Source organism: Coregonus lavaretus, assembly GCF_964263955.1.
Source record: "Coregonus lavaretus genome assembly, chromosome: 19".
NCBI classification, from domain to species: domain Eukaryota; kingdom Metazoa; phylum Chordata; class Actinopteri; order Salmoniformes; family Salmonidae; genus Coregonus; species Coregonus lavaretus.
The window spans coordinates 32,636,171-32,656,255 of NC_140006.1; the positions used below are offsets into that span (position 1 = coordinate 32,636,171).

General features: G+C 46.8%; 1 protein-coding gene across 5 annotated transcripts in view; it reads right to left on the reverse strand.

The window, feature by feature from the left end:
• Positions 1-19,588, reverse strand: part of LOC311146694 (period circadian protein homolog 2-like) — a 31,522-nt gene extending 11,934 nt beyond the window's left edge. For 4 of the 5 annotated variants that reach the window (XM_084183242.1, XM_084183243.1, XM_084183240.1 and 1 more), the window contains exons 1-8: positions 19,444-19,575; positions 9,777-10,673; positions 5,895-6,145; positions 5,617-5,738; positions 5,119-5,320; positions 4,597-4,648; positions 453-595; positions 233-311 (exon numbers count right to left, since the gene is read on the reverse strand). In XM_084183242.1, coding sequence (XP_084039368.1) covers positions 233-311; positions 453-595; positions 4,597-4,648; positions 5,119-5,320; positions 5,617-5,738; positions 5,895-6,145; positions 9,777-10,537 — 1,610 coding nt within the window. In that variant the 5' untranslated portion in view covers positions 10,538-10,673; positions 19,444-19,575. Of the gene's footprint in view, positions 1-232; positions 312-452; positions 596-4,596; positions 4,649-5,118; positions 5,321-5,616; positions 5,739-5,894; positions 6,146-9,776; positions 10,674-19,443 lie in introns of all 5 variants that reach the window. The other variant, XM_084183241.1, reaches the window with a different exon arrangement.
• Between the last annotated feature and the right edge of the window lie 497 nt (positions 19,589-20,085).

Consider the following 20,085-nt stretch of genomic DNA (forward strand, 5'->3'; position numbering starts at 1 on the left):
ACAACAGTATTACTACCAGAGGAGGTTGGTGGTACCTTAATTGGGGAGGACAGGCTCGTGGTAATGGCTGGAGCGGAATCAGTGGAATGGTATGCCATTCAATTTTCTCAGTTCCAGCCATTATTATGAGCTGTCCTCCCCTCAGCAGCCTCCACTGATTACTACATCACAATCCCAATACAAACACACTATCAGAACAATGTGGGTGAAAATAGTGTATTTGGTGTCTTGCCTCTTATCCACATCCTGGAACACACAGCTAGGAGTGTGTGTGGTGGTGAAGATGTGCTTGTCACTAGGAATTCTGGGAGCTGTAGGCAAATTAAAACACTGTCAACACTGTTCCCACACATTAATCACATACTATCCACTATTATACACTATTAAGGATGCAGTTTCAAAATTATTCAAACAGGCACAACTCAGGTGTTGGCCTTATGATTGGTCCTTACCCTCGTATCCAGAATGCAACCTTTCAGCCAGTAGGAGGCAGCAGAGTTGGTCCTCAGAATGGACCTTGTCCTGCACCTTCATCAGGTAGGGGGTCATACAGAACGGGTAATACTGAAGGTCCCCCACACACTCCTTACCACCACTACAGAACACAGGAGAGAGAGGAAGAAGTCAGCAAGTCACTAAAGCAGCAACAAAACCATGAAAATATAGCCTATAGTATGATAACGATTGACCGTTTCGGTCAGTGGATTTCCCTTCTTCAGCAGATATTTGTTGAGCTCTACTATGCTGGTTGGGTTTTTATCTGCCTCTTGGGGGCAGAGTTGGCCGTAGTTTTACTTTAACGCCAACTATGAAGAGAGTGTGTGTGTATGCATGTATTTGTGCACATGTCTGTCAGAGAAAAGAGCGAAACTCAAACTAATTTAAATCTATCCAAAGTGGGAAGAGGGAATGAATAGAAACACGAAGAGAAGCTGGCACAAGGCCATAGCCCCACACACACCTGATCCAACAGAAGAACGATGCTGGCACACGGCCATAGCCCCACACACACCTGATCCAACAGAAGAACGATGCTGGCACAAGGCCATAGCCCCACACACACCTGATCCAAAAGAAGAACGATGCTGGCACACGGCCATAGCCCCACACACACCTGATCCAACAGAAGAACGATGCTGGCACACGGCCATAGCCCCACACACACCTGATCCAACTGAAGAACGATGCTGGCACACAGCCATAGCCCCACACACACCTGATCCAACAGAAGAACGATGCTGGCACACGGCCATAGCCCCACACACACCTGATCCAACAGAAGAACGATGCTGGCACACGGCCATAGCCCCACACACACCTGATCCAACAGAAGAACGATGCTGGCACAAGGCCATAGCCCCACACACACCTGATCCAACAGAAGAACGATGCTGGCACACAGCCATAGCCCCACACACACCTGATCCAACAGAAGAACGATGCTGGCACACGGCCATAGCCCCACACACACCTGATCCAACTGAAGAACGATGCTGGCACACGGCCATAGCCCCACACACACCTGATCCAACAGAAGAACGATGCTGGCACACGGCCATAGCCCCACACACACCTGATCCAACAGAAGAACGATGCTGGCACACGGCCATAGCCCCACACACACCTGATCCAACAGAAGAACGATGCTGGCACACGGCCATAGCCCCACACACACCTGATCCAACAGAAGAACGATGCTGGCACACGGCCATAGCCCCACACACACCTGATCCAACAGAAGAACAATGCTGGCACACGGCCATAGCCCCACACACACCTGATCCAACAGAAGAACCATGCTGGCACACGGCCATAGCCCCACACACACCTGATCCAACAGAAGAACCATGCTGGCACACGACCATAGCCCCACACACACCTGATCCAACAGAAGAACGATGCTGGCACACGGCCATAGCCCCACACACACCTGATCCAACAGAAGAACGATGCTGGCACACGGCCATAGCCCCACACACACCTGATCCAACAGAAGAACGATGCTGGCACACGGCCATAGCCCCACACACACCTGATCCAACAGAAGAACGATGCTGGCACAAGGCCATAGCCCCACACACACCTGATCCAACAGAAGAACGATGCTGGCACACGGCCATAGCCCCACACATACCTGATCCAACAGAAGAACGATGCTGGCACACGGCCATAGCCCCACACACACCTGATCCAACAGAAGAACGATGCTGGCACAAGGCCATAGCCCCACACACACCTGATCCAACAGAAGAACGATGCTGGCACAAGGCCATAGCCCCACACACACCTGATCCGACAGAAGAACGATGCTGGCACACGGCCATAGCCCCACACACACCTGATCCAACAGAAGAACGATGCTGGCACAAGGCCATAGCCCCACACACACCTGATCCAACAGAAGAACGATGCTGGCACAAGGCCATAGCCCCACACACACCTGATCCGACAGAAGAACGATACTGGCACACGGCCATAGCCCCACACACACCTGATCCAACAGAAGAACGATGCTGGCACACGGCCATAGCCCCACACACCTGATCCAACAGAAGAACGATGCTGGCACACGGCCATAGCCCCACACACACCTGATCTGACAGAAGAACGATGCTGGCACACGGCCATAGCCCCACACACCTAATCCAACTGAAGAACGATGCTGGCACACGGCCATAGCCCGACACACACCTGATCCAACTGAAGAACGATGCTGGCACATGGCCATAGCCCCACACACCTGATCCAACAGAAGAACGATGCTGGCACACGGCCATAGCCCCACACACACCTGATCCAACTGAAGAACGATGCTGGCACACGGCCATAGCCCCACACACACCTGATCCGACTGAAGAACGATGCTGGCATACGGCCATAGCCCCACACACACCTGATCCAACTGAAGAACGATGCTGGCACACGGCCATAGCCCCACACACCTGAGCTGACAGAAGAACGATGCTGGCACACGGCCATAGCCCCACACACACCTGATCCGACAGCAGGTAGCTTAGTGGTTAAGAGCGTTGTGCCAGTAACCGAAAGGTCGCTGGTTCTAATCCCCGAGCCGACTAGGTGAAAAATCTGTCGATGTGCCCTTGAGCAAGGCACTTAACCCTAATTGCTCCTGTAAGTCACTCTGGATAAGAGCGTCTGCTAAATGACTCAAATGTAAGAACGATGCTGGCACACGGCCATAGCCCCAAATACCTGATCCGACAGAAGAACGATGCTGGCATACGGCCATAGCCCCACACACACCTGATCCAACAGAAGAACGATGCTGGCACAAGGCCATAGCCCCACACACACCTGATCCAACAGAAGAACGATTCTGGCACACGGCCATAGCCCCACACACACCTGATCCAACAGAAGAACGATGCTGGCACAAGGCCATAGCCCCACACACACCTGATCCAACAGAAGAACGATGCTGGCACACGGCCATAGCCCCACACACACCTGATCCAACAGAAGAACGATGCTGGCACAAGGCCATAGCCCCACACACACCTGATCCAACAGAAGAACGATGCTGGCACAAGGCCATAGCCCCACACACACCTGATCCGACAGAAGAACGATGCTGGCACACGGCCATAGCCTCACACACACCTGATCCAACAGAAGAACGATGCTGGCACACGGCCATAGCCCCACACACCTGATCCAACAGAAGAACGATGCTGGCACACGGCCATAGCCCCACACACACCTGATCTGACAGAAGAACGATGCTGGCACACGGCCATTGCCCCACACACCTAATCCAACTGAAGAACGATGCTGGCACACGGCCATAGCCCGACACACACCTGATCCAACTGAAGAACGATGCTGGCACATGGCCATAGCCCCACACACCTGATCCAACAGAAGAACGATGCTGGCACACGGCCATAGCCCCACACACACCTGATCCGACTGAAGAACGATGCTGGCACACGGCCATAGCCCCACACACACCTGATCCGACTGAAGAACGATGCTGGCATACGGCCATAGCCCCACACACACCTGATCCAACTGAAGAACGATGCTGGCACACGGCCATAGCCCCACACACACCTGATCCGACTGAAGAACGATGCTGGCACATGGCCATAGCCCCACACACACCTGATCCGACAGAATAACGATGCTGGCACACGGCCATAGCCCCACACACCTGAGCTGACAGAAGAACGATGCTGGCACACGGCCATAGCCCCACACACACCTGATCCGACAGCAGGTAGCTTAGTGGTTAAGAGCGTTGTGCCAGTAACCGAAAGGTCGCTGGTTCTAATCCCCGAGCCGACTAGGTGAAAAATCTGTCGATGTGCCCTTGAGCAAGGCACTTAACCCTAATTGCTCCTGTAAGTCACTCTGGATAAGAGCGTCTGCTAAATGACTCAAATGTAAGAACGATGCTGGCACACGGCCATAGCCCCAAATACCTGATCCGACAGAAGAACGATGCTGGCATACGGCCATAGCCCCACACACACCTGATCTGACAGAAGAACGATGCTGGCACACGTCCATAGCCCCACACACACCTGATGCAACAGAAGAACGATGCTGGCACACGGCCATAGCCCCACACACCTGATCCGACAGAAGAACGATTTCTCTTGCATGCAGTCCGACGGCGATGACTCTGAATAGAGAAGAGGGGAAGGGGAAAATGTTTTAATTCAAAAGAAGCCCATTTCCCAAGCTCTGATGAATCCCTCTGTATTACCTGGCTTTAGGGATCTGCCATTGATTTGTATTGTTTAGCATGGCTGACTAGGGTAGGGCGACTAGCCTCAAATCCAGGTAAATGTTTTCATGTTTTCCTAGCAACGGCTTAGCGTGTGCTGTTTGAAATTAATTTGTTTTTCGATCATTATAAATACATGGGATTTGCTTGTAAAGGGTTTTGAGTGTCTCGAAAGGACGCTATACATTTCAAAAGAATGATTCACTATCATTAGGATGGGGGGACCACTCTTAAAGCCAGGTGTAATGGGTAAACAAGCATGTTCTCTTTTTCCATCCTACCTTAAGCCTTTTGTGCATGATGTAGCTAAAACTGTTCATAGACTGTCTATAAAAGGTTATAAATTAAAGAGGGGTGTTAGCTACCTGCTCCGGTGCAAATGTTCCAGGAGGGCAGGCGGTAGGGCGTGGTGAAGCTGTAGAAAACACTGACGTCCTGGGGAGTCAAGAACTCCACAAACTTAGCGTCCTTGAAGACGCCCCTTTTACAGTTGAGGATGGAGGCAGCCTGGTCTGAGATGTAGACGATCTTCCCTGTGATCAGAGATATCGCTACCGCAAAGATGTCCTGGAGGGACACACAGGGACAGGTGTGAGAAAAACATGCATATACAGTACACACCCACAGCTGCAAGTGTGGATTATTCCTAATCACTGGGATATCTGATCTGTTGTTGGTCAGACACTGTATGTCAAATAAGGTCAGAGATGGACACAGGTGTGGGTATGACAATGAGTCACGCTATTAATGTATTTTGGTATTGTTGGGTTCTGTTTACAACTGGTTTATGTATTTAAGGTAAAATTGGCTATTTGTCATGCTTTGAAGGTGTATTCAGAGGAAATAGGGTGATAGTAACTTACATTGTTTTTGAGGGTGTACTCTGAGGTGATGCTGTCTATCTCCTTGATGGTGTAAGAGGAGACATCCAGGCCGGACGGCTGACTGTCATTGGTCATCAACAGCTTGTAGTACTCCTCATTGGCTGAAACATAACAACACAAACACACATTGGTTTCGTATTGGCCTTTTAAGATACATTAGACAACAACAAACTATAATGTAATGATGCTAAATACATAATCAAATCATATGTTCAGTCCTACTACCCAGAATGCTTTGCGGTTGGGTTGTCTCTTACCTTCCACCTGTTTGACACAGCGCAGGGCGTATTTCAGGGTGTTGAGGGAGCTGGACTTGTTGCCCTTGTTCCTCTTGTCAGAAGGAAGGTGGCGCTTGAGCTCCTTGAGGGTCCTGAGAAGCTCCTTCTGGGTCTTGGCCTTAGCTGACTCCTCACTACTGCAGCCGCTGGTGGAGGGGTTGTCCTGCTCAGAACTCAGCAGGCTGAAGGCATTGGAACTACTGGGAGGAGAGGGGCTGTGGGAGTTAGAGCTGGGGAGACAGACAGACACAGAGAGATTATTAATGACATAAAGTAACATGTTTTCATTGAGAATTGTTTCAAACCACTAGAATGAAATTGTTATAAGCCAAAGTGCTACACTAAAAATAGACTCCATAGCTACTACCGTATATACGTATGCATCTATTGATGAATGATTAAATTCCTCAATCATGGACAATAAGTGGATTTCACATTCATGACGAAGAGGGTATTTTCCACAAAATTCTATGAAATGAAATAGCAAAACAAAGTCATTGAGTTTTGCATGAAATGAGTGGGTTCATTTATTTTCCCATCTGGTACAATGGCTTGTTCTACTTTTATTGTGTTCAGGAGGGTACAATGCTACAATGGTACATGGATACCGGAGCAGCTCTTAAAAATTAAATTTATCTTTTTGTTTTCCCCATCCACTCTGCAGTAGTCTGGGTACCAGTCTCTGTAACATTCCACTCCTTGTACTCCATCTTTGGCAAATGACACAGAGTACAAGGAGTGGAATGTAATAGTTGAACAGAGACTGGCAACCAGGCTAACTCCACAGAGGATGCCAGGGAAATTCTATGCTGTTTCAATCTCAGGTATCTATGCTGTTTCAATCTCTGGAATTAAAATTGATTTTTGGGGGGTTTGTATCATTTGATTTACACAACATGCCTACCACTTTGAAGATTCAAAATATTTTTTATTGTGAAACAAACAAGAAAAAGACAGAAAACTTGAGCGTGCATAACTATTCAAAGTCAACACATTGTAGAGCCACCTTTTGCAGCAAGTCTCTTGGGGTATGTCTCTATAAGCTTGGCACATCTAGCCACTGGGATCTTTTCCCATTCTTCAAGGCAAAATTGCTCCAGCTCTTTCAAGTTGGATGGGTTCCACTGGTGTACAGCAATCTTTAAGTCATACCACAGATTCTCAATGGGATTGAGGTCTGGGCTTTAACTAGGCCATTCCAAGACATTTAAATGTTTCCCCTTAAACCACTCGAGTGTTGCTTTAGCAGTATGCTTAGGGTCATTGTCCTGCTGGAAGGTGAACCTCCGTCCCAGTCTCAAATCTCTGGAAGACTGAAACAGGTTTCCCTCAAGAATTTCCCTGTATTTAGCGCTATCCATCATTCTTTCAATTCTGACCAGTTTCCCAGTCCCTGCTGATGAAAAACATCCCCACAGCATGATGCTGCCACTACCATGCTTCACTGTGGGGATGGTGTTCTCGGGGTGATGAGAGGTATTGGTTTGCGCCAGACATAGCGTTTTCCTTGATGGCCAAAAAGCTCAATTTTTGACCAGAGTACCTTCTTCCATGTTTGGGGAGTCTCCCACATGCCTTTTGACGAACACCAAACGTGTTTGCTTATTTTTTCTTTAAGCAATGGCTTTTTTCTGGCCGCTCTTCTGTAAAGCCTAGCTCTGTGGAGTGTACGGCTTAAAGTGGTCCTATGGACAGATACTCCAATCTCCACTGTGGAGCTTTGCAGGTTATCTTTGGTCTCTTTGTTGCCTCTCTGATTAATGCTCTCCTTGCCTGGTCCGTGAGTTTTGGTTGTTTGGCAGGTTTGTTGTGGTGCCATATTCTTTCAATTTTTTATTAATGGATTTAATGGTGCTCTGTGGGATGTTCAACGTTCCGGATATGTTTTTATAACCCAACCCTGATCTGTACTTCTCCACAACTTTGTCCCTGACCTGTTTGGAGAGCTCCTTGGTCTTCATGGTGCCGCTTGGTGGTGCCACTTGCTTAGTGGTGTTGCAGACTCTGGGGCCTTTCAGAACAGGTGTATATATACTGAGATCATGTGACAGATCATGTGACACTTTATTTAACTAATTATGTGACTTCTGAAGGTAATTGGTTGCACCAGATCTTATTTAGGGGCTTCATAGCAAAGGGGGTGAATACATTTGCACGCACCACATTTCCGTTATTTATTTTGTATAATGTTTTGAAACAAGTTTTTTTTTTAAATTTCACTTCACCAATTTTGACTATTTTGTGTATGTCCATTACATGAAATCCAAATAAAAATCAATTTAAATTACAGGTTGTAATGCAACAAAACAGGAAAAATGCCAATGGGGATGAATACTTTTGCAAGGCACTGTAGCTAACATTAGATAGTTAATCCAGAGATTCTTACCTTTGCCTCGATTCGGCAGTCTCGTCCAGATCATCATGGCATTTGTAGTTATTTTTTTTTTTTTTGGGGGGGGGGGAATATATTGATAAAAGTCACATTGTCCTAGAGAGATTTACACGGTTATCAAAACGTCACGCCAGGGTAAGCCTACACAAAACACAGCTCTTATTTTAAGTGTTTCTAAAATCCCCTATGGGAAAAATTAATGGTGGAAAAATGATTGGAACCATTTTTCTGTTTGACCACTAGGTTTTATGAGTATTATGACTGATACTGTGGTACTCTATTGTGTCTTTTGGAAGCAAAGACTGGACCATGCCACAGGTTTTGGCCCAGTAAACTGGAGTGTGTGTGTGTGTGTATGTGTGTGCGTGTGTGTGTGTGTGTGTGTGTGTGTGTGTGGTGTGTGTGCGTTAATGTGTGTATGAGAATCTGTAGTAAGTATGAGCCAATGTGTGTTTTTGGGTCACAGGCATTAGCCTACAGGCTTAGCAAGAGCGCTAATACATCCAAAGGCTATAAACAGCTGCTGAAGACAGCCAACCCGTCAAATATAACTCAGGTGTATTTAAATAGCAAGCTTAAGTAGCTCAGAATATAAATCACATTTAGAAATAGCCGCTCTAAGATTTTAGAGATCTAATTATATAAAAGAGAGCCACCTACAGTATCAGCGGCATCTGCTTTTGGCATTAACAGATTAGTCTGGCAAACGGTGGCAACTAATTATAGATGTAGGTTAATAGTATAAGCTAATTAGATAATGACACTAAGAGCAGCTGTAGGCCTCCCCACTGTTACAGCGGAGCTGACAGGCACATACTGTATTGTGTGGAGACAGGAAGCGAAAGACAACTTCACCATATGACGCACAAGTACTGGGACCTCTCAGCGAAAAATGACCTCGATCACTCTTTGCTTTTAACAAGAAGTTTCACACAATCAAGATGTGCTACAGTGCCTTTGTCTTCAAATAGTGTTTTTTCGAGGTGTTTTCAGCCCAGTTACTGAGGAATAAGGAGGGGGCAGTGTGTCATTAGGGTGGTGAAGTCAGTATCTAGGGCATGTCTGATGTGGACCAGCATGTGCCAGCAGAGAGGATAATAGAGGAATGGAGGGACCCTGATACAATATGAAAGACAGCCACCGTCTCTAACGGCTTCAGAACGGGCTGCCAGTGAGTCATATTGATGTCAACCTACGTCAAAGGAAGAGAATGGGGACGCAGTCACAACAACAGAGGATGAAAAAAAGGAAATGCATGTAGCCTTGGATTTAAGTGGGATTTTGATGATGTGTGGTGTTGGATCAACTAATGCTGTCAACTCTTTGTAGTCTGATGTGTGCCGGTAAAATAGGATTGGTAAAAACTTAAGACTGGTAAAAACTTAAGACTGGTAAAAAGGTACCCATCTAGAAATGTGGTCTACTCTAACCCCTCCCACAAACCAATAAAAGCACACCCCCTCACTGACCGTTTGTTGCTCCCAGATGACTCCAGGAGAGCCGAGTCTTTGCTGTTGCCATTGGAGCTACCCGTCGACTCGGTGCTGTGACTCTCGTTTCCATGGCTTCTGTGGCTCTCGTTGCCATGTGACTCGGTCCCGCTGGATCCACTGCTCTTCATTTCCACGTCCTCGTGGAAGGAACGTGAGCAGGCGCTCCTACGGCCACTGTGGGGTGAGGCCGAGGGGTCCTGGCCACTGCTATCACTGCCCTCTGAGGCTAGACCCAGGTCTGGACAACCCTGGCCGTAGCTGCTCCTACAATGGAGCTGGGCCATGGACCTGCACCATGAGGCCCCCCTGGGCATGGACCTGCACCCTGAGGCCCCCCTGGCCATGGACCTGCACCCTGAGGCCCCCCTGGCCATGGAGCTGCACCCTGAGGCCCCCTTGGGCATGGAGCTGCACCCTGAGGCCCCCCTGGCCATGGACCTGCACCCTGAAGCCCCCCTGGCCATGGAGCTGCACCCTGAGGCCCCCCTGGGCATGGAGCTGCACCCTGAGGCCCCCCTGGGCATGGAGCTACACGAGGAGGCCCCCCTGGGCATGGAGCTGCACCCTGAGGCCCCCCTGGGCATGGAGCTGCACCCTGAGGCCCCCCTGGGCATGGAGCTGCACCCTGAGGCCCGCCTGGGCATGGAGCTGCACCCTGAGGCCCCCCTGGGCATGGAGCTACACGAGGAGGCCCCCCTAGCCATGGCGCTGCAGCCTGGGTCTGAATCCTCCGACATTATAAGGAGGGAGGTGTGGTGTGTTGAGGGTTTAAACCAGAGAAGTGCTGAGTAGAGGATGGAGGAAGCAAAACTTAATCACCCCATTGTCCACAAGACACCAAAGAGAATGGATGGATGAGCTGCAGAGAGTTTTCTGTAAATGAAGAGAGGAAGAGGAGGGTGAGTTAGCTATACACTAGAGTTGTGACTATTTCATACAATGATAAAACCATTTAAGCAAACCATGCACAATGAAATAAATCCCAGGAACAAATATATAATTTGATACAGTAGAATTCCTTTGAAACTATCAGACAAGAAACACCTAGACAAGACCCCCAAAGGTGACACCTGCCCCTGTCTGCTGCCCTGTAACACAACAGAGCTAGACATTGGCTATCCCAGTTCCTATACCAGTTCTATCTAGACCTCTGGGATCCACCCAAGTGAGGACCAGGCCAGGGGATGGTCCATCAAAGAGGAACCACCTGACAGTGCTCCTTACTGGGGTAGCCCCCTGTCCTTTCTCCCCTCTCTGGGGAGCTCAGTTGAACCTGTAACTTCTCTAGACAGGGCTAGAGTCAGGCCAGCTCAGTGTATGAGTCTACTCCACCATCCTTTCAAAGGGTCTCCCAGCCCCTGACAGAGATGAAACGTGCCAAACCAAGCCAGAGTGTCCTATAAACAGCAGTTGGCACGGCCGTGGTGGAAAAGTAACTATCCTCTGTACTAAGTCCACATGCCTTCATGCAACACACTGTCCTCTCTGTAATTGACCAATTGAATTACGGCTTTGTGTGTGTGTGTGTTCCCAGAATAACCTGGTGACCCAGAGAGAGACTGGCATGAGGCAGAAGTAAAATGCACTATGGACCGTCTGTCTGTTACTGCAGAGACTGGTTCTAACAGGCGAGGCGGCTACTCCTGTTAATTTTTTTTGCTCTGTGGAGTAATGGGCACATTGGCAGGAACCTATGAGGTGTGAAGAAGTGGCAAATGACTGGCCGGCCATTAGTTATATTTCAAGTTTCAGAGTTTATTCGCCACGTGCACAGGATACAACAGGTGTAACACAGTACAGTGACATTTTTAGTCCAAGACTTGATCTGTGTCCAGGAAACTGGCCCTCAAAGCCAACCCCCTGTGAGTGATGTATCACTCTCCTCACTTTGCCCTGAGCAGCATCATATGAACGACACAATGCCCCCAATCAGACATGTAGCGAAACAATGCCCTGAATCAGTCATGAACGACACAATGCCCCCAATCAGTCATGAACGACACAATGCCCCCAATCAGTCATGAACGACACAATGCCCCCAATCAGTCATGTAACAACACAACGCCCCCCATCAGTCACGTAACAACACAACGCCCCCAATCAGTCATGTAACAACACAACGCCCCCAATCAGTCATGTAATGCATTGGGCTGCCTGCCAATATCTACCTCTGTAGGGCTGTCCTCTGGCTGAACCTACCACTGTTAGTATAAGGTGATAAACATAATCAGCATAACTTTATGGTGTTGCATTAGTAGTCAATAAAGTAACTTGTAGCATAAAGCAATATTGGATTGAACCACTCCGTGCTGGAGACAGGAGACGTGCTGTCATCATGGGACTATTGTCACTGAACGAGGTCGTATATTTACTGAGCTACCCAACAGTCAGACCACTGACCCATTTGTTTACTGAGCTACCCAACAGTCAGACCACTGACCCATTTGTTTACTGAGCTACCCAACTCTCAGACCACTGACCCATTTGTTTACTGAGCTACCCAACTCTCAGACCACTGACCCATTTGTTTACTGAGCTACCCAACAGTCAGACCACTGACCCATTTTCTACACAATATCTTTATTACATTATCATCTCACTGCCTTGAGCATCTTACTTTAGCTACTTCCCATATTTAAGAAAATCAACTTTATCCTGCCCCTTGGATGTGGGACATCTGTGTCGAGTGACAACATTGTGACAATATTATCAAGTGGAACATGTCCAGGAGGAGAGAGAGATATACGTTATAGGTTTCCGGTGTTCTCCTCCATGACATCCTAGTGATAATGTTCCTTCCCTCAGGCCCACTGGAAATCCTAGCAGGTGATAAGGGATTCTGCATAGGTGCTCTCCTCACGAGATTACCATTAGACCCAGACTATGGATTGGTCTATTTTTTATCTCTAAGGACAGTTGCTGAATATCCTGGGTTGATAACATGGTTATGGGAGGCATACTGATGTTTAGTAGGGCCGGGATGATACCAGTATTGCGATACTCATTAGTATCGTGGGCAAGGAAACAAAACACGAAGCGGATTTGACTTCTCTAGGAAAACAGCCCTAATGTTGGAAACAAACATCATTATGTTGTCATCCAGAGTCACATGTATTTATTTTCCTAGATATATCATACATTATTTTACATACAGCAGGTTCCTAAAGGACCAAAGAGTTTGGTCTGCTTCGTGTTTTCATTTTTGCCATGGAAAAAATATTGCCATACTGGTATCGTCACAGCCCTAATGTTCAGTAGCGCAGGTAATACAATCACAGACTCTATTCTAGGAGACCCGTGCAGACGTGCATGTATGGAGTGACGTATGTGGTTGGCGGTTGCCAAGGCCATTGCCTTGTGGCGGAGATTAGCAGGCACCAGACTGATTAACCTATACTGATAACCATTCATGCTCTCTTTACTTAGCTTTGCTTTTCATATGGACTGAGGTAGAGCATTGCTGTCCTGTGCAAACATCGTTGAGCTCAAAACTTTCACCCTTCACAAATTACCTTCAATGCTGCAGAAATTTTTCGTTACCCTTCCCCAGATCTGTGCCTTTTAGACATTTTTGCAAATGTATTAAACCTAAAAAACAGAAATACCTGATTTACATAAGTATTCAGACCCTTTGAGATTCAAAATTGAGCATCCTGTTTCCATTGATCATCCTTGAGATGTTTCTACAACTTGATTGGAGTCCAGCTGTTGTAAATTAAATTGATTGGACATGATTTGGAAAGGCACACACCTGTCTATATGAGGTCCCACAGTTGACAGTGCATGTCAGAGCAAAATGAGGTCAAAGGAATTGTCCGTAGAGCTCCGAGACAGGATTGTGTCAAATCAAATCAAATCAAATCAAATTGTATTTGCCACATTCGCCGAATACAACAGGTGTAGACATTACCGTGAAATGCTTACTTACAGCCCTTAACCAACAATGCATTTATTTCTTAATAAAAAATTAAAATAAAACAACAACAACAAAAAAGTGTTGAGAAAAAAAGAGCAGAAGTAAAATAAAATAACAGTAGGGAGGCTATATACATTGGGGTACCGGTGCAGAGTCAATGTGCGGGGGCACCGGCTAGTTTAGGTAGTTGAGGTAATATGTACATGTGGGTAGAGTTAAAGTGACTATGCATAAATAATTAACAGAGTAGCAGCAGCGTAAAAAGATGGGGTGGGGGTGCAAATAGTCCGGGTAGCAATGATTTAGCTGTTCAGGAGTCTTATGACTTGGGGTTAGAAGCTGTTGAGAAGCTTTTTGGACCTAGACTTGGCGCTCCGGTACCGCTTGCCGTGCGGTAGCAGAGAGAACAGTCTATGACTAGGGTGGCTGGAATCTTTTACAATTTTGAGGGCCTTCCTCTGACACCGCCTGGTATAGAGGTCCTGGATGGCAGGAAGCTTGACCCCAGTGATGTACTGGGCCGTACGCACTACCCTCTGTAGTGCCTTGCGGTCGGAGGCCGAGCAGTTGCCATACCAGGCGGTGATGCAACCAGTCAGGATGCTCTCGATGCTGGAGCTGTAGAACCTTTTGAGGATCTGAGGACCCATGCCAAATCTTTTCAGTCTCCTGAGGGGGAATAGGCTTTGTCGTGCCCTCTTCAAGACTGTCTTGGTGTGTTTGGACCATGATAGTTCGTTGGTGATGTGGACACCAAGGAACTTGAAGCTCCCAACCTGTTCCACTACAGCCCCGTCAATGAGAATGGGGGCGTGCTCAGTCCTCTTTTTTTTCCTGTAGTCCACAATCATCTCCTTTGTCTTGGTCACGTTGAGGGAGAGGTTGTTATCCTGGCACCACACGTCCAGGTCTCTGACCTCCTCCCTATAGGCTGTCTCATCGTTGTCGGTGATCAGGCCTACCACTGTTGTGTCGTCTGCAAACTTAATGATGGTGTTGGAGTCGTGCCTGGCCATGCAGTCATGGGTGAACAGGGAGTACAGGAGGGGACTGAGCACGCACCCCTGAGGGGCCCCCGTGTTGAGGATCAGCGTGGCAGATGTGTTGTTACCTACCCTTACCACCTGGGGGCGGCCCGTCAGGAAGTCCAGGATCCAGTTGCAGAGGGAGGTGTTTAGTCCCAGGATCCTTAGCTTAGTGATGAGCTTTGAGGGCACTATGGTGTTGAAAGCTGAGCTGTAGTCAATGAATAGCATTCTCACGTAGGTGTTCCTCTTGTCCAGGTGGGAAAGGGCAGTGTGGAGTGCAATAGAGATTGCATCATCTGTGGATCTGTTGGGACGGTATGCAAATTAAAGTGGGTCTAGTGTTTCTGGGATAATGGTATTGATGTGAGCCATGACCAGCCTTTCAAAGCACTTCATGGCTACAGATGTCAGTGCTACGGGTCGGTAGTCATTTAGGAAGGTTATATTAGTGTCCTTGGGCATGGGGACTATGGTGGTCTGCTTGAAACATGTTGGTATTACAGACTCAGTCAGGGACATGTTGAAAATGTCGGTGAAGACACTTGCCAGTTGGTCAGCACATGCTCGGAGTACACGTCCTGGTAATCCGTCTGGCCCTGAGGCCTTGTGAATGTTGACCTGCTTAAAAGTCTTACTCACATCGGCTACGGAGAGCGTGATCACATAGTCATCCGGAACAGCTGGTGCTCTCATGCATGCTTCAGTGTTGCTTGCCTCGAAGCGAGCATAGAAGAGGTTTAGCTTGTCTGGTAGGCTTGTGTCACTGGGCAGCTCGCAGCTGTGCTTCCCTTTGTAGTCTGTAATAGTTTTCAAGCCCTGCCACATCCGACGAGCGTCAGAGCCGGTGTAGTACGATTCAATCTTAGTCCTGTATTGACTCTTTGCCTGTTTGATGGTTCGTCGGAGGGCATAGCTACAGTCCTGTAGCTTAGCATCTGCGTCATCTTACCACTTTTTTATTAACCGAGTCACTGGTGCTTCCTGCTTTAGTTTTTGCTTATAAGCAGGAATCAGGAGGATAGAGTTATAGTCAGATTTGCCAAATGGAGGGCGAGGGAGAGCTTTGTATGCGTCTCTGTGTGTGGAGTAAAGGTGGTCTATAGTTTTTTTCCCCTCTGGTTGCACATGCTGGTAGAAATTAGGTAGAACGGATTTAAGTTTCCCTGCATTAAAGTCCCCGGCCACTAGGAGCGCTGCCTCTGGATGAGCGTTTTCCTGTTTAGTTATGGCCTTATACAGTTAATTGAGTGCAATCTTAATGCCAGCATTGGTTTGTGGTGGTAAATAGACAGCTATGAAAAATATAAATGAAAACTCTCTTGGTAAATAGTGTGGTCTACAGCTTATCATATGATACTCTACCTCAGGCGAGCAAAACCTTGAGACTTCCTTAGTATTTGATTTTGTGCACCAGCTGTTGTTTACAAATATACACAGACCGCCACCCCTTGTCTTACCGGAGTCAGCCGTTCTATCCTGCCGATGTAGCGTATAGCCCGGTAGCTGTATGTTGTCCATGTCGTCGTTCAGCCACGACTCGGTGAAACATAAGATATTACAGTTTTTAATGTCCCATTGGTAGGATAAGCGTAATCGTAGGTCATCTAATTTATTTTCCAATGATTTCAAGATTGGCTAATAGGATTGATGGAAGAGGCAGTTTACTCGCTCGCCGTCGGATCCTTACGAGGCACCCTGACCTACGTCCACGATATCTCCGTCTCTTTCTCCTGCGAATGACGGGGATTTGGGCCTTGTCGGGTGTCTGTAGGATATCCTTCGCGTCCGACTCGTTGAAGAAAAAATCTTCGTCCAATACGAGGTGAGTAATCACTGTCCTGATATCCAGAAGCTCTTTTTGGTTATAAGAGACAATGGCAGAAACATTATGTACAGAATAAATTTCAAATAACGTGAAAAAACACACATAATAGTACAATTGATTAGAGGCACAGATCTGGGGAAGGGTACCAAAACATTTCTGCAGCATTGAAGGTCCCCAGGAACACAGTGGCCTCCATCATTCTTAAATGGAAGAAGTTTGGAACCACCAAGACTCTTCCTAGAGCTGGCCGCCCGACCAAACTGAGCAATCGCGGGAGAAGGGCCTTGGTCAGGGAGGTGACCAAGAACCCGATGGTCACTCTGACAGAGCTCTAGAGTTCCTCTGTGGAGATGGGAGAACCTTCCAGAAGGACAACCATCTCTGCAGTACTCCACCAATCAGGCCTTTATGGTAGAGTGGCCAGACGGAAGCCACTCCTCAGTATAAAGCACATGACAGCCCACTTGGAGTTTGCCAAAAGGCACCTAAAGACTCTTAGATCATGAGAAACAAGATTCTCTGGTCTGATGAAACCAAGATTCAACTCTTTGGCCTGAATGCCAAGCGTCACGTCTGGAGGAAACCTGGCACCATCCCTACGGTGAAGCATGGTGGTGGCAGCATCATGCTGTGGGGGTGTTTTTCAGCGGAAGGGACTGGGAGACTAGTCAGGATCGAGGTAAAGATGAACGGAGCAAACTACAGAGAGATCCTTGATGAAAACCTGCTCCAGAGCGCTCAGGACCTCAGACTGGGGCGAAGGTTTACCTTCCAACAGGACAACGACCCTAAGCACACAGCCAAGACAATGCAGGAGTGGCTTTGGGACAAGTCTCTGAATGTCCTTGAGTGGCCCAGCCAGAGCCCGGACTTGAACCCGATCGAACAACTCTGGAGAGACCTGAAAATAGCTGTGCAGCAACGCTCCCCATCCAACCTGACAGAGCTTGAGAGGACCTGCAGAGAAGAATGGGAGAAACTCACCAAATACAGGTGTGCCAAGCTTGTAGTGTCATACCCAAGAAGATTTGAGGCTGTAATTTCTGACAAAGGTGCTTCAACAAAATACTGAGTAAAGGGTCTGAATACTTATGTAAATGTGATATAATCAATTTTAGAATAAGGCTGTAACGTAACAAAAAGTGGAAAAAGTCAAGGGGTAGCAATAACCCTGTTATACTAAGCAATAACCTTTTATATGAAGTAATAACCCTGTTATACGGTAGTAATTAAGACATTTACTTATGCAGTACTTTCCACTGGTGCACTCCCTCATTTGTATGTTCATTTAAAACAAACTAGAACACTGGTAAGTACTATTACCATGTAGTAGTAACACAGAAATTATACTTGTAAAGTGTTGCCACTGTAAATATTCCAAAAAAACGTATTGGAGAACAATCATGTAGTACTGGGTATCGTTAAGCAGAAGGTCTGAGGTAAGGGAAACTAGCCCCTAGTGCACATGTGTAGCCTATTGTGCCTATGTGGTTTTACTGTATGCCTTTCACAAACATTTCGGATTAGGAGGTTCATTTAATAAATTGTGTATACATAATATTATAAATAATATAAATAAGTAGGTGAGGACACTGTGCCATTTAGTTTAAACACTTCAATGAATCAACATTGAATGAATCAAAATATAATTTCAAAATGTACAAATAATCTAACTTGTTTGTAAATGTTAGACATCTTAGTAAGTAGGCTATTATTACTAAAGCCTAATCAATCAATCAAATGTATTTATAAAGCCCTTTTTACATCAGCAGATGTCACAAAGTGCTATACAGAAACCCAGCCTAAATCCCAAACAGCATTAAAGACAGATTTTTCTCCAAGATGTTCAAACGTTCTAAGATGACCAGCAGGGTCAAATAATAATCACAGTGGTTGTAGAGGTTGCATCAGGTCAGTACATCAGGAGTAAATGTCACTTGGCTTTTCATAGCCGGGCATTTATAGGTTGAAATAGCAGGTGTGGTAGAGAGAGAGTTGAAAACAGCAGGTCTGGGACATGGTAGCAAGTCTGGTGAAAAGGTCAGGGTAGAAGAGTTGAAACTGGAGCAGCAGCACGACCAGGTGGACTGTGGGCAGCAATTTCGGGTGAACAAAGAAAGTTCATCCTCCTCCATGCCATTGACCTTATGATTGTGTCTCTGTATTCTAGCAAAGCAAAATCACATAAAATTGGAAAACCAGACACAGCGATGATTGTTTAGTAGGCTAAAGATTACTAAGAACTGTTTACAATACAGGCTCCATGCGGTGGCGCTTTTTCATGTAGGCCTAATGAATGTGTTATAAAACAGCACTGCAAGGCACCCAGCCACTGTCTGGCTTGAAACAATTAAACCAGCCACCTGATCAATTCATCATGTTTTGTACCAATGTTTCACTGCCAGTCAACACCGCAATAGACTGCCCTTTCAATGCACTAAGCATGTTTTTGAAAGATCTCTGACACATGCAATGATGACTGATCACTCATCCTCACTCAAGCTTGATCACACAGAGGGCAAAAACATTTGTTATTGTTTTTGCATAATTGTTTCTATGTATTGTCTATGGCACAGGCTGCGTATAGTCTTCTAGCCTTAGACTTATAAGGAGCGTTCCTAACACTGATGTCAGTGGGCAGGGCTTACTGTACCACTATGACCCGCACACTGACAGTCATGCAATGCAACTTTCAAACTCCTTTTAAATAATTTAAAAGGTCTGTAAAACCCACCAAACCGTGTTATAATAAAGATGTATATATGCTCTGACCACTCCCAGAGTTTCGAAGATGTAGGCTTTCGCTATACAGTTGAAAATCACCCACAAACCCCAAACCATAGGAGCCAACAAAAATATCACAAATTCACCAACCTGCCAGTTAAAGTAGATCATTTTCTGTGAGTTCAAAGACGTCTGTTAGTTTTCAAAACGATTCGTTTTATCTTGCTTACCGTTAATTCAGGCTTTGGTTTGACACACCGTACATCTCTGCCTAGCGCCTAGCGTTCGACTTTCCTCACAGTATCCCGAGAACTTTGTAGTGACCTCATTTTTAGCTCCTCCCTTAGCACCAGCAATCGCCAACTACTACCCTGCGTTCATTGGCTCAGGTAATTGTGTTTCCATGGCAAGTATATGGAAACAGCCCGAGACGCACGACCATTGGTGAAAAACGACTCCAGTCTCTTTATAATTTATAAGGAGTTCATCGCCGCTCACGTGGAATCCCATGGCCACAACCAGCGTGCAAGGAGTGTGGTCGAATCACTACGAGAGACTGTAGTAGTTGAATGGAGCGCTGTCGGTGGTCACAGAGGCTCAAACGACTGGCTGTTATCTAACGGTTATACAAATGTGTGTATTGTCAATGTGGGGGAATTGTTTAACCAAATCCATGCATGGTGATAGCATAGGAGAACTGCTGATGCAAGTTTCGAAATTGCACCTTGTGTATTCTACTAAACTAACTCTCAACAGTATTTTGAGACCCCGACTGAGTTCTTAAAAAATATA